The 15,979-nt window shown below is 34.6% G+C and overlaps 1 protein-coding gene across 1 annotated transcript; it reads right to left on the bottom strand.

Moving 5' to 3' along the window:
* Positions 1-2,390: 2,390 nt before the first annotated feature.
* On the bottom strand, positions 2,391-14,335 carry LOC130975892 (probable disease resistance protein At4g27220). The gene is made up of 3 exons (XM_057900609.1): positions 14,010-14,335; positions 13,600-13,701; positions 2,391-5,372 (listed from the first exon to the last, which is right to left on the bottom strand). The coding sequence occupies exons 1-3, from the start codon at positions 14,236-14,238 to the stop codon at positions 2,632-2,634; spliced, it is 3,072 nt and encodes a 1,023-aa protein (XP_057756592.1). The 5' UTR covers positions 14,239-14,335; the 3' UTR covers positions 2,391-2,631.
* Positions 14,336-15,979: the final 1,644 nt, after the last annotated feature.

Genomic DNA, 15,979 nt, shown 5'->3' with positions numbered 1-15,979 from the left:
GATAAAAATACAATTAATTTTTTTCCCCATTGTATGAATTCTAAAACATACATTTTTCACTGATTTTGTAAATATGAAACAAACAAATATTATCTTCCATTTCATATGGTCCTGAAAATATAATTATGTAGACAAGGTGCACCAAGTCTAAATCTTTCAAAATATTTTGACATACAAAATATATCAAGCTAATAGTTGCCAAACAAATCAATAAGTGCATGATCAATCCAATATTAATCCATATGATAACTTTGTTCAAATTCAATACTAAATTTATATCTAGTGTAAATACAAAAAAAATATTTAAATTGGAATTAAATTTCTTAAATGTCAAACTTAATTCATTTCAACACAATATTATATCTCAGGTAAAATTTTCTTTATAAAATATTTAATAAATTAGTAAATAACTAAGTAATTGATTTCAAAATACTAAAATCTAAATACAGATACAATATTTATTCATAGTCACAAACTATCTAAAAGAGAGATTTTTACTCTATAGGTTTTAGATTGGTTCTTTTGAGAATCTAATATCACAAACATAATAATAACTCTAATAAGTTAATCTTGACATCAATTAATATAATAAAACCTAATTACACAAAAATTTCAAATTTTATCTTACCCTAACAATAAATTTTTGAATTCATTAAACTCAAAATTACAAATATGACAAAAATTGAAGATATACGTAAGTATCAAGTTAAAGAGTTACTTTAATTTCTTAATATTTAGTAAGACTTGAATTAAAAGGTATCTTTTTTAAAGTTTAGGCTATTTTAATAGGGTTTGAAAATAAAAACCAATATAAGAGAGTTCAAATAATAAGTCGTGATGAAAAAGGAGTGGTGAAATAAATAAAGAAAAGGTGATAAGAATTTAATAGACGAAAGGGATGACATGAGGGGAAACATTTGAGTAGTGGTATTCAGTTATTAACCCTCCAAAACATTACAATTAAACTAGAAAATTAGAATTATAGAAGACAATGAGGATTTAAATAAAATGTAAGGTGTAAGGTGAGAAATGGATCCTCTCCATTTTTTTTTGTCATTGGAGAGAATAAAGTGTAATCTCCCACTTTTAATTTTACAAGTTGGACCAAAAATAAATGAGAGAAAATGCAATGAAGAATGAGATCTTCCACTGGATACCATCCAATTTTTTTTCCACTGGAGAGGATCCACTCCCACTTGTAACTATGATGATGAAGAGACTTGAAATCGAGAGTGACTCTCTAACTTGGGACATCTAGCAATCTCCGATGAGATTATAATTCCATCGCACACAGTCTCTAACATTGGCAAGTATCAAAAGAAATAACTCCAAACCTTAATTGAAAAGAAAATAATTTTTTATTATATTATTTGGAGGGCAATCCATTTGTCGATACACATGTTTCAACTTTCAACGGACTTGTTAGTGATTAATGAAATTTGGCAATATAAAAAATAATATAAACTAATTAAAATTTTTTGTACGTTGAATTTAAGAATATCGTAATAATTAAAGAGTGATGACTTATGATGAATTTTAAGAGTTACATTCTTTGTATATATATATAGTCATATATAAAGTGATAATCTCTTTATTGTGTATAACAAAAAAAGAAAACAAATTAACAAAATCTGAATAACAAAGTAAAATTACAAATCTTGTGCACTAATTAATTTAGAAGGAATATTATGTAAAAATAAAAGTTTTTACTTAAAATTATGTGTTATATAATTTATGTGGTTGATTTAAAAGGTTTATTAAATTAATCATTTATATGAAATTTATTCTTTACAAAACAATATATATATATATATATATATATATAAACATAAATAATAATTAATTTAATAATTAATTTTTAATATATACATAGTATTTTTGTATATTTTTTTTTTCACATCAAGTGTAACAAAATAAAAATCATCTAACATAAAATGAGATTGGAGGCCATGGTGATGGATCGTGGAATTTGGGGACAGTGGCCGTTGGGTGGTCAGTGGAGAGATATAGTGTGATTGATGATGATGATGAGAAAAAGGAGGGGATGATCGTGGCGGCGGTGGTGGCGGATTGGCGATGATCCTCACGATGGTATTGAGATTGTTGATAATGATAACAATAGTGCGCATAGAAGAGTAAAAATTAGAAATATTTAAATGTTAGTCGACGGTTATAAAAATATAATTAAAATTTATTTTAAGTATTAGAAATAAAATAAAATAAAATTAAATATTAATACGAGCTTATCTTAAATATTTTTAATATTTAATAATATATTAACATGTAAATTGATCTTTAAATATAGTTTTTCTTTATTGGCCTGTAGTAAATTAGTATTGTTACTTTGATTTGAATCTTTAAATTTGTTATAAAAAAATTGAAATGGACTAGATTTATTAGAACATCAAATACCCAAAATCACGATTCGAACATTATAGATGCGCCCATTATTGGAAACGACTAAATTAAAAATGTTCACAAACTATCAACTGATCCTAGGCAACTCCAGTACCTAAAGTAGTGAACACGAATTTCACACACGTCAATCCAACACATGGGCAAGCCCAAATGAAAATAAGCCAAACCCAAAATGTCGCTCGGCCCACTTGCAGTGACTGAGCCCTGTAGAAGTTATGTGTAAGAAGTAAATGATGATGATGAGACTTCAAATGGAGACCGACTTTCTAACTTGGGACACCCACGGATCACAAATTTCGGCAATGATTCGGAGATTATAATTCCTTTGCACACAGTCTCTAACATTGGCAAGTCCCACAAATAGAGTGAGGTTAAGTTGGGGAGTGTAATGATGGTGGAAGCAGCATCATCACTATCAGCACCACTGCTACTCGCTGCAAATATTTCTCTCAAAGATTCACAACTGTCTACAATTAATGTCTGCAGGTTTTGAAGTTGGGGCAATAACCCTGCTGTTACCAACGTTTCTATCTCATCGCAATTCCAGATCTCCAAGTGCCTGAGTTGAGAGAAGACGGCATTTGGTTTGAGAGATTGTGTTGTTGTATCAGTAGCAGTAACATCTTCTTTACAAATGACTATTAAGCTCTCCAAACCGTAAAGCTGCAAGGATTCAAGGTTGTTGAGATTACTGCAAAAGGAACATTTACCAAATGAACAAAGCACGCTCTTCATTTGTGTGCATCTCTCAATTTCAATGTTTTCCAAAGAAGAAGGAGTAATATTTGACAGAGCATCACATAAACTTTCCCAACGCGGATTACATCCAATGGAGATATTGGTAAGGTCTTTTGGCAGCAAATGAGGGGATTCTTCGCAATCTAATAAATGTACAATTTGGTGGTCGTCACCACTTGGACCAATACGAGCATCAGATTCAAAAATCCTTTCAGAGTTATCGATACGACCGAAATAGAGAAGATAAGATTTGGGTGCAGAACCTGTGTTGCATATACCTGCCACAAAATTGTGATAGCTTTTGATGTCATTAAAGCCGCCCAGAAAATATTCAAGTGTGGTCAGCCCTTGTACATCCTCTATTTCCACATTTGACAGAGTAGCGACGAAGAGATTCAGATATTGCAAATTGGTCAGACCACGCAGCACCCTCCCTGATTCCAACCTCAACTTTTTATTGAAAGATAGATCAAGCCATCTCAAGTTTGTCAGCATTTCCAAGCCTAAAACTACCTCAATTTCAGTGTCTGACATTATCAACGTTGACAATTTCTGAAGCCTTCCCAATGGAGGCACCTTTGCCAGAGCATCACATCCATGAAGCAGTAGAGAAACAAGACAAGTCAAGTCCGACAGGGAATCCGGCAGAGAGGTTAAACTGCAATTGTAAGATAGGTCAAGTATGGCTAGAGATTTCATGTGTGTGAAGAAGCATTCTGGGATGCTACTGATGCAATTATTACTCAGAATCAAGGTGGATAATCTTGAACAATTGGGTGATGTACCCGCTGGGATTTCTTTTATCCTGTTTGTATCCAAAGAAACTATGTCCAAATCAGCAGTCCATTCCTGCAGGTGAGATATTCCTGTCAATTCTTTACCACAGCTAACTATCAGCCTCTGAGATTCTTTCAATATCTGACAAGCCATATTTCTTACTGAATTCTGCATATTCCCAAAGGGAGGCAATAATGAATGGTCTTCAAGTTCATCCAGTATGGTACCGCCTTCGTCAAAAATGTCGTTCAATCTCCTCCTTCCATTTATGGCTCCACTGTCAACCAGCATCATTATCATTTTATTATAGCTGAGGATTTCAAAGTATAATGCACATTGCAAGAAACTATTTTGCATGGATTTATGTGTTAAATTATCATAGCTCGCTTTTAATACTTGAAATACCTCTTCTTTCATCTCACCCCCCATCTCCCCTCTCTCAAGTCTATTCAACGCATATCTCCACTGATGAATTCTTTGAATCCCTTTCATGGTTCTAGCCATTACACTGATTGCAAGCGGTAAACCACCGCATTCCCATGCAATATTCCATGCATTAGGAGGTAAGTGTGTTTTGTGATATTCACCAAGTCTTAAAAGAAATAACTCCAAACATTCCCCGTGAGAGAGAGGATACATTGTTATTATATTACTTGTGGGGCAATCCATTTGTCGAAGCACATGTTTCAACCTACTTGTTATAATCAATTTAGAGCCATTGATTCTACAACGAGGGATTCCCACCTTTTTCAGGTCAATAAATTTCCAAACGTCATCCAAAATAAGCACCCATTTTCCTTTCTCTGATAATGCGGATGACAAATGTGCTGCTCTTGTTCTCTCATCATCATCTCTATTAAGCTTTGCACCAATTCTTCTGCCAATGTCTTCTTGAAGCTTCGAAATGGTATAATCACGAGACACAGTGACCCAAATGACGTGGTTGAACGTTCCTTCCCTTATGATTTGAGTTTCCATATAAGTTGCAAGACATGTTTTACCCACCCCTCCCATTCCATGTATCCCAATTATCAATACTTTCTCGTCACCAACAAGCTCCCACATCTTCTTAACATTTCTCTCAAAATCTTTACCAACAAATTCATTTGACAACACCACAGGCTTTTTCTTCTTAAGCTCGCTCACTTGTGCAGTTAATTGCTGCATTTGCCCAAGATAGTGTGGATAGTTTTCATTGAAATAATGAACAGCTCCCATAGCAAGATTCAAGCAATCACCAACTTCGTTTCTCAATTCTTGTAGTTCATTCAACCAATCATCAACTTGTGTCTTGCTCTGCTTGCCCTCAGACTTGAGCCACTCTAACTCTCCCTTAATGTCGTCTTCTTCAAGAGTTAAATCATGCAGCAATTCATTTAACTTTTTAATCTCATCATTTACAAAACCACAATTGTTGCTTTGGGCCACTGCTGCCGACCCTATTACGTGAAGTTCAAATTTCAAACTCACATTAAAAATTTATAAAATATAAACTTCTAATTCAAGGTGAAATTTGTATAAAAATAAAACATAAACAAATGAAACCCATACTAAACTTACTTAGAATTACATCCTTTGATTCTAACTTTTATATTCTACCAAATTTAATTTAACAACCAAATTATGATGAGATTAAGATTAAACCAAGTCTATAATTATTGTGCCAAGTTAAATCTATCGATCAAAACTTTTTAATTTAATAAAATTTCACCCAATTATCTTCACTTTCTAAATTTGAATTTATAGACATAACAAGTCTCAACAATATTTACATGCCTCATTCAAAGAAAGAGGTCGACACACTACATAAAATATGCCCTGCTCCTAGGGTTTCTGTGCTCTGCTAGGGTTTTAGAGTAATACTAAAATTGCTAGTCAATTTATGTCAAGTGCCTCAGGTTTTATAATGGCAGCCAATACTACCCCTCTAAATACACAAGAGGGAGTGAGTGATGCAGGGAGAATCAGGTGATTTCGTACGCTGATGAATATATCCAAGAAGGGATCGAAAAATGCTCTAAAAGTTTAGTTAGAAGACTCCTCGCTGACAGAAAATTCAGCGGAGGAACATTGGAGGTAGCCCTCTATGCCATTTGGTCTCAACCAGAGGGTTTCAAAATTCTAGAGTATGGAGGTAATCTTTATCAATTCTTTTTTGAAAAAGAGATTGATGTTCTGCAAATAAAAAAGGGAGTTCCGTGACTGCTCAAGAATTACATTCTTAATCCGAAACAATGGAGGGAGAATTTTTCGATCTGTGATACAGAATTTACCACTGTACCTATCTGGATTCAGATTTGGAGCCTTCCAGAGCAGTGCAAAACAAAAGGTATGGGAAGGAGGATATGAGAGACCTTAGGAGAGGTGATAGATGTTGATATTTTCTCTATAAGGAATAAGGAGGGAAGACTGCTAAAAATTAAAGTCAAGCTCGATATTACAAAGCCATTGAGAAGAGTGCTAAAAATCTCTGGCAGCAATAACATAATTACTGAACTTCAACTCAAATACGAACGCATTGGTAATTTTTGTTATTGTTGTGGGAGTATTGGACATGAAATCAGAAATTATCAACAGCACTTGGAGAATATGGGGAGGATGGCTTCGAGCAGACCAATTTGGAAGAAGAGTGGAAGATGAAAAAGAAAATCGGAATCATAACAGCAGTAACAATAACAGACCTGGAAAAGGTTTTCAGTCTTACTTTGCAGTGAACCCTACTGGAATGGCGGGAGGTTTGGTTGTGACATGGAAGGAGGAAGTTAAGGTACAAATTTTGAACCATGATACGTTCTTCATTCTCTTTATCATAGAAAGCCAACATGAGGGTAAGAAATGGAAAGTTATTGGTGTTTACTTACACACTGATGATGCTAGAAGAGATGAGCAATACACAAAGCTAGTGTAGATTATGGCGCATGGAAAAGACCGAGTGTTAGTAATTGGGAATTTCAACGCTATCAGAGCGCATCACGAGAAAGAGGGTGGTAGAGCTAAATCAGATGCCTCCATCCAAAAGTTCAATGATTTCATTAATGCAGGAGGATTGGTGGACATGAGATTTGAAGGAAAAAAATTTACTTGGAATAATAGGCAGTTTGGAGGTAATTTTATACAGGAAAGGCTAGACAGACCTCTTGTTTCAATGGCATGAAAGTCTGAATTTTCTGATGCCTTAATCAAACACCTAGATGACTTAGGCTCGGACCATAAGGCATTGCTATTATGCTCACACAAGGAAGAAAGGAGATATAAAAGAAGATTTCGATTTCAAGAACGATGGTGTGAGAATGAAGAGGTTGTCAATTTAATCAAGCAAACTTGGGGCACGAGGTAGTGGGGTCAGCAATGTTTAAATTGGCTGGGAAGTTAAAATTTTGCAGGCACAAGCTAGTGGAGTGGCAAAGAACCTCTAATTCCAATTCAAATTTTAAAATCATGAGCCTTAAGGAGAAGATATCAGATGAAACAAACAAGGGACAGCTTAGAAATGGAGCAACAATTCGTATTTCGCAAGCTAAACTTGAGAAAGTTTTTGAGCAAGAAGAAAGATACTGGAGAGAAAAATTCCGAGTATAATGGTTGAAAACGGGGGATGAAAATACAAAGTTCTTCCACTCCAAGTTTCAAGCTAAGAATAGAAGGAATAAAATTAAAGAGCTTAGAGATGAGGATGGGGAGACGGCATTGGATACGATGGGCATTGCTAAAATCACTCAAAGGTATTTTGAAAAAATTTTCTCAACCAGCTTTCTAAAGATCCTACTAAAGAGTTATAAGGAATGCTTAGGAAAATAACAGCAACAATAAACCAAACTCTGGTGAGGCCTATTTCAGAAAAAGAAGTCAAATCAGTTGTGTTTTCAATTAACCCTTTTTCAACCTCGGGTGAAGATGGTTTCACAGCTAAATTCTTTCAATATTTTTGGGAGACTATCAAAGGAGATGTGGCATGTGCAATTAAGAGTTTTTTCGGTGGAGGTAAAGTACTAAAATCTTTCAATCATACCAATATATGCCTAATTTCTAAGGTGCATGATACTAATTCTTTGAAATAGAGATTAGACCTATAAGCCTTAGCACTGTAGCTTATAAAATTATGTTGAGTTAATAAATTAACTAACATAATTAATGATGACAAACATTAGTTTATTAGGATAATTACCCAATTAGATTTATTCACTTTGTTTAAGTGATGCAAGCCAAAGAAATAATACTGCAGCAGCCCAAGAGGATAGAGATCAAACCAGAAACAAAAATGGGCTATAAATCACTTAAAGTCCAAATTGATTGAGCAAAGAAATCACTTGGGCTAATCAGGATGAAAGCCAACCCAAGCCCAAATGGAAGTTCACTAAAGCTCATTCCTCCAAGTTGTTGCCTCCAAAGCAACTTTCACTTTTTCTTTTTCGGTCAGAACTCAGAGAAGTGAGAGAAAGCTTCGTTCCTAAGTCTTTCATCAAAGAAGAAAAGAAAGAGAAAGGCTAAGAAAAAAGGTTGAGGTTTAATCACCCAAATCCACCCATCTTAGGCTAAGGCAAAAATTAAAGGTAACTTATTTCCTCTTGCATGTATCGTACTTTCTTCTCTTCTTTCCCAATTCTCTGCCACTTCAATTTGGGATAAATGGAGAAAGTGACTTCTGTTAACCATTGCTGTAAATCAATGGTCAAATTTGTTTCTTTGAGACAAAGTAGCAACTTATGGGTTCAGATGTGGGATTGCTATTGAAAATTTTTTCTTCTTTGCTTTCCTGGGACTTTCGGTCAAGCAAGAGAAAGTCAGATCAAAATGTCTAATTTGAGGATTAATAGAAGAAAGTGAAAAGGTAAGTTGGTAGCACACAGCTCGAGGAGTTGACTTGGAAGAGTGGATCTCAGCAACATGCAAGGAGATACAAAAGAAAATTGTTCATCCTTCAGAAGCGAAGGAGAGAGAACCAGTGCTTTGAGGTGTATGTTCTAAGAAGAGTTCTCTGAAGAAGTTCATCAACTTGGACAGTGCTTCCTAGTCAAAGGAGCATTCCGCCAGAATGAGGAACTAAATTAGAGGCAACAAATTTTGTTCATCACATAGCAAAGAGGCTGTTGAAGCATTAATCTCCTTCATATTTTACAGATTGTAATTTTCTTTTCAATGTTTATCTTTCAGTAATTTTTTGAGGTAAAAAGCTGAATGAGAGAGTTCTTGAAAGAGCCTAAGAGTGGAAAGAGGCAGAGAGAAACACTTGAGTGAAAAGCGTAGAGTGATTTTAGATTTCTTTAGGTTGATTCTGTGTCTTGTATCTTGTACCAGTGAGGTACCCTTTTCTTAGTTGGGTGAGCACTAAGAGTGAAGAGTTAGGTATTAGCATAGCCAAGTCAAGTTAGGTTAGAACTTGATAAGAAAAGGATTGTGTCAATCCTGTGGAATTGGTGTATGTAATACTTTAACTATAGTAGAAATTCTACCACAGTTGTGGTGGAGACTAGATGTAGGTTGTATTGCACAAGGCAACTGAACTAGGATACATGATGGTGTTAGCTTCTCTCTTCCCTACTCTGTTCTGTTTTCTAATATTCATGAGACAAAACTAATTTATCTCATAAATTTTCTGCTGCTGAGTTCAAACAGATTTAGATTGAAAGTTTATAAGTTAAGCCTTATATCATTAAAGTAAACGAATGTCATAGATTCAAACCCCCATTCTCTAAGCCTTCTACAACCTTCAAACTATTTCAAAGATAATTGTACACATATTGCAACCAGTTATGCACAGGGTTATTAGCGACTCACAAAGTGCCTTTATAAAAGGAAGAGTTATCAGTGACAATGTTTTGATAGCCCATGAATTTATACACTATCTGAAGAACAAAAGATATGGAGATTATGAATTTGCTTTGAAACTTGACATGAGCAAAGTGTTTGACCGGGTTGAATGGAATTTTGTTTGGGCCATGATGGAGAAACTAGGATTTTGTAAAAAGTGGGTGGATTGGATTAAGGAACTGGTGACTACAGTTTCCTATTCTGTTACTGTAGATGGTGCACCTCATGGTTATTTTAGACCATGTAGAGGATTGTGACAAGGTAATCCTCTTTCTCCTATCTCTTTTTATTCTGTGCAGAGGGTCTATTCCATCTGTTCCACAGAGGAGAACAGAGCCTAGATTTTTCTGGGTTGAGACTTATTCACAGATGTCCTAAAGTCAGCAACTTATTTTTTGCAAATGACTCAATTTTGTTCAGTAAGGCTACGGTTCAGGACTGCCAGAGTTTACTTTGGGTCTTACGTAACTATGAAAAGATTAGTGGAGAAACAGTTAACTTGGACAAGTCTTCAATCTTTTTTAGCAAGAACACACCCACCCAAACCTGAGATATGTTATCTGAATTACTACATGTTCCACACGTGGGTAACTAGAATAGATACTTGGGCTAGCCGGCTATAGTGCAGAGGTAAAAAAAATCCACCTTTAATTACATCAAGGATAAAGTGCTACAGAAATTGCAACATTAGAAATGCACTCTACTATCATTGAGTAGAAGGGAGGTTCTTATTAAGGCGGTGGCCACAACAGTGCCTATTTACACTCTCAGTTGCTTTAAATTCCCGAAAACACTAATAAAAAGATATACAAAGAGCCATTTTGCAGTTTTGGAGGGGCCAAAAAGGATAGGAAAGGAGAATGCAATAGATTGGGTGGCGGATTACTTGTAGGCCCAAGAGCCAAGGGGGTCTCAATTTCAAAGATCTTAAAGCTTTCAACCTTGTAATGCTAGCCAAGCAAGGCTGGAGATTGCTTACAAGAACAAACTCTCTAATCTTTAGGGTATACCGAAGTAAATATTTCAAAGACTCTATTTTTTTTAGCACAGAAGTTGGCAACAACCCATCTTGGGGATGGAGGAGTGTAGTAGAGGGTAGAAAAGTTCTGGAAAAAGGTATCCTATGAAGGGTGGGCAACAGTTCAGATATCAGAATAAGAGAAGATTCATGGGTACGTGATTATCTGTCTATTACTCCTAATACAGAGACTAATTCAAAGCACAATCCTACATGGATTTCAGACCTAATTTTACCAAATAGAACATGGAATCAGATACTAATACAAGAATTATTTAGATCAGAAATTATAGAGGCTATCATAAACACTAAAATCCAACAAGGTGATGATGAGGTTACCTGGCTGAAGGAGAAAAATGGATGCTATTCAGTAGCATCTGGGTACCAGCTAGCGTTCCAATTCTTCCACTCCCCAGTAGAGTTCTTGCCAGAATAGTGTCGAAATAAGCATCTATGGTCTGATATTTGGAACATCAAATGCCAACCCAAGATTAAAAATTTTCTCTGAAAAATTATGCACAAAGGCCTACTTGTCCAACAACGGCTAAGTGAAAGACTTCCATCTGTGAGTCTATTATGTCAGCGATGCAACTGATCCCCTGAAACTGTTGCTCATTGCCTCTGGATGTGCACAGATGCTGCTAAGGCTTGGGAAATCACTAATCTACCTGTTCTAGCTTTAATTGAAGAACCATGGATTTGGTGGAGTGAGCTTGACAAAAATATGAAGTTTGGAAGCAATTCAACGAAGAAGAAGGAGCTTGCAGCAAACGTACTATGGCAGATTTGGAAGGCCCGGAATGAGACTCTATTAAAAAACCAGAGACGCCATCCTCTTCAAATTGTTGATGCTGCTCGCCACGCCATGGAAGAAGACCGACACCTTCCTTGACTACCCTTTCCTGAAGATCTCCTTCACCTTCTAGTTACTTTACCTTTTGGTTTCCTTTTGTTGAGTTAAGAAATTAACTAAATTAATTAATAACGACAAACATTATTTTATTGGGCTAATTAACCAATTAGTGTTGATTATTTCTGATTAAATATTGCAGGCCAAAATTCATTGTTGCAGCAGCCCAATATGGAATAAGCTGAATCTATCCTTGTGGACAACAATTTCAATCAAAGCCCAATTGCAAATAACAAAGAAATCAAACGGGCTGAGTGAAAAGAACCAACCCAAGCCCAAATTCATCTCTCAAGCCAATCCTTCCAATTTGCTTCCAGTAAAGCAACGTTCACCTTTTTCTTCTTCGGTTAGAATTCAGAGAAGTAAGAGAGAGCTTCGTTCCTAAGTCTTTTCATCAAAGAAGAAAAGAAAGAGAAAGGTTAAGCAAAAGGTTGAGGTCTAATCACCAAAATCAACCCATTTTAGGCTAAGGCAGAGGTCAAAGATAACTTATTTCCTCTTGCATGCATATTGCTTTCTTCTCCTCTTTTCCAACTCTCTGCCACTCCAAATTGGGATAAATGAAAAAAGTAATCTCTGTTAAGCTCTACTGCAAATCTATGGTCAAATTTGTGTCTTGGAGACCAAGTAGTATTTCAAGGGTTCAGATCTGGTTTACCATTGAAAGACTGTTTCCCTTTGCTTCCCTGAGGCTTTCGGTCAAGCAAGAGAAAGTCAGACTCAAATTTCTAATTTGGAGATTAATTGAAAAAAGTGATGTGGTAAGTTGGTAGCACACAGCTCAAGGAGTTGACCTAAGAGAGAGCAACTCAGCAACATGTAAGGATATACAAAAGACAATTTGTTCATCATTCTGAAGAAAATGAGAGATAACGAGTTTTTGAGGTTCATGTTCTGAGAAGAGTTCTCTAAAGAAGTTCATCAACTTGGACAGTGCTTCCTAGTCAAAGGAGCATTCTGCCAGAATGAGGAACTAAATCAGATGCAAGCAAATCTGGTTCATCACATAGCAAAGAGGCTGTTGAAGCATCAATCTTCTTCATGTTTTACAGATTGTGATTTTCTTTTTAATGTTTATCTTTTTGTAATTTCTTGAGGTAAAAGGCAGAATGAGAGAGCTCAAGTAAAAGTCTAAGAGTGGAAAGAGGCAGAGTGATACACTTGAGTGAAAAGCCTAGAGTGATTTCAGATTTCTTTAAGTTGATTCTGTGTCTTGTATCTTGTACCAGTGAGGTACCACTTTATGAGTTTGGTGAGCACTAAGAGTAAAGAGTTAGGTATTAGCATAACCAAGTCAAGTTAGGTTAGAACTTGAGGGTGAAAGAATTGTGTCAATCCTGTGGAATTGGTGTATGTAATACTTTAACTATAGTTGAAATTCCACCACTGTTGTGGTGGAGACTGGATGTAGGTCGCATTGCACAAGACAACCGAACCAGGATACATGATGGTGTTAGCTTCTCTATTCTCTTCTCTGTTCTGTTTTCTGATATTCATGAGACAAAATAAAATTGTCTCATAAATTTTTTGCTACTGAGTTCAAACAGAATCAGGCGGAAAGTTTGTTTTAAAGAGTTATTTCATTAAAATTAAAGAAGGTCATAAATTCAACCCCCTCCCCTCCTCTAAACCTTCTAAAACCTTCACCTTTCATTCTATTGAATTAGGCTATTATGACTTAAGTTGGACCATTCCACCTTTACCTTGGTTGTACTGTCTGTTTTCGGACCACCCATTTCATTTAATGAAATCAATTTTATCTTAAAAAAAATCTAGATGTATACATACTATCTCCCTTATATAGGTACATTGATGTACACACTTTTGAGATTTACAAAAGAAATAATATATTTTATTAGATTTCCCAAATTATGGTGGAAGAAACAGAAATCTGGTTAATGCTGAATTGATGGGAACAAGGGGCGCTTACCTCTAGGCAAATTGATGGGTTGACTAATAATATTAATTGAATGCTGCATTAAACCTCCAAAGAAGGCATCAACCATTTCATGATCATCATCTTCAGCAGCCACTTAATTGGTACAAACATGATGAGGCAGGAAAAGATCCAGTCAAGACTTTTATACTTCAACACAAGTAGTTGATAAAAACAAAACTAAAACAATGACAGATAGATACATAACTATTTATAGATCAGAAATAATCATTAATGTTTCTCCTCTTTTCAATTTATACTTTTGGAACAAGTAATTTATGATGTAGTATCTTTAAGTGTATCAAGAAACATATATAATTATACAATCGCTTAGATCCATATTGAATCAACTTAAGTTTTTAGCACAAATAATTTCATGAAACTATGACAGTATTATGAATTACCTTCCCCTGGATTCATGCGATTTGCAATTTCTTGTGATTGCGGTTGTAAATGATTATCATCCGGTGAAGCAGAGCATATAGAGATACCTTTCCCCGGGATCCGATCGACATGAGCTTTAATTCGAGAAACACCACCACTAAACTGACGTCCACAACGGTTGCACTTCCACGTTCCGTCTGCCTCTTTTGTAACTTGATTCCAGCAACGTTCTTCCTTCGGCCTCCCCATACCTGCTAGCTTAGTGTAACCGCTGCGTTTTTCTTACTAAAACAAAGCTGATTAACTCTCAAAGAACAACAAAGTAAGTAGACTCAATAATTCATAAGTATACTTTTTTGGAATTTGAACGAGTAAACAACATTTAAACGATATAATTGCCAAAGTAAACTACTATTAATTAACAAACCTGCAATACCTCATGGCCGGCTATATTCTATTTAATTAATAATTACTTTAAAACTATTTATACATATTAAGAAGGCGGCAAATAATAAGTTACGTAAATTGATAATCATGCATAGATTTTATTCGCTAGATATTATTATTGAACTTAAGGCAGGCCTTTTCTTTCACAATACTGCTACCCCTCCAAACTAAAAAATGGACATTTCAACCATGGATATATGCATATAGATATGATTAATTAACTCTTAATAACATATAAGAGACAGTACTTATTAATTAACTTGGACATGCACCACGACATTTAACAGCAGGCTGCCTTGGGGCTTGGGCTGTTAGCAAATATAATATTATTAGATTAGATTTGTTATGAACTCTTCTACTCTCACAAAAGTCAAAACTTAATACTGTCGACTGTATATGAATATAAATTTTATTATTTTATATCTACAGCTAAAGATGTTGGAATTCACCATCTTGTATATATTAACAAATTGTTGGATGTAGATCTCAGTTATAACCACCGGGGCACATAGTGGAGCGGTAATTGAGTATCACGTTTAGCCTTTTTTTTTTTCAATTAATGTTTGGTAAGTACCAGAGTTAATAGGGGGCACAGGCAACTAAAATTTGTGAACGAAAAGAATTGATCAAGAATTTAAACAATAGTAAAAATAATATGATAAATTGATAAAATTATAATTTCTCACAATACATAGAGATGTCTATAATACTCTCTTAAGTATTATAGAAATTTTTACAAAAGAATTATACATATAAGAGATCTTATTACTTTTTTCTTTAAGTTTTACTCATTAATTCTATGCAAAATATAACATATGCATTAGTAAATGTCTTAACCCCTATATATAATATTTTGTAGAGGTTTATTTAGTTTACAAGTTGATCAAGTTGTGCACAATTATATAAGTATGTGTACTAAAGTCTTCTTTTACATTCATCTTTATCAAGTTGTATGATAAGTTGATAAATATAACTTATGTAACAACTTATTCTTTGACTAAATAAAAAATTGCAACTAAGCTAACTTATTTTTAAGTAGCAAATTTTGACTAGAATTTTAACTATGCAAATTAGAGAATTTGCAAGAAATTTTATGAATCTTCTAATTTAATAAAAACTATTTACATCATACTTGATTTTAGACCAAGTTTAAGTTCTATAATATTCTTTAATTTTCTTAAAACTTCATTATACTCCGCTTATATCCTCTAACAATTTTTGTTGATGACTTCAAGCCAAAAAAAGAATTTTGCTTTTTCTTTTTACAATGTTGTGATGAATATTCGGAACCTCTGGTATTTGTCGATAATTATAGGAATTGGGATAGTGTAGCTCCAAGGTTTAGTAGAGATTGGAATTGTAGCTACCTCCCAATAGAAATTGTTTGTATTCAAATGTTTGCATTGTATTTCTGTCTTTTAATTTCCTGCTGTTTGATTTGTTTGAATCTCACTAGGGTGTCTTCGTATTAATATTGTTCTCTCCTATACTCATGGTCTTGACTTTCATCATTTGTGTAAAACTCACAAAAAGTCGATGTATG

The sequence above is a fragment of the Arachis stenosperma genome, chromosome 4 (genome assembly GCF_014773155.1).
Source record: "Arachis stenosperma cultivar V10309 chromosome 4, arast.V10309.gnm1.PFL2, whole genome shotgun sequence".
NCBI classification, from domain to species: domain Eukaryota; kingdom Viridiplantae; phylum Streptophyta; class Magnoliopsida; order Fabales; family Fabaceae; genus Arachis; species Arachis stenosperma.
This window is presented reverse-complemented; position numbering and strand designations above follow the sequence as displayed.

Bases quoted from the DNA above. Each gene is read 5' to 3' on its own strand.
- LOC130975892 (XM_057900609.1), bottom strand. From the start codon at position 14,238: ATGGGGAGGCCGAAGGAAGAACGTTGCTGGAATCAAGTTACAAAAGAG. The intron at 13,702-14,009 runs GTAATTCATAAT...GTACCAATTAAG, and splicing joins TCGCATGAATCCAGGGGAAG to TGGCTGCTGAAGATGATGAT. The intron at 5,373-13,599 runs GTAAGCGCCCCT...TTCACGTAATAG, and splicing joins ACCCATCAATTTGCCTAGAG to GGTCGGCAGCAGTGGCCCAA.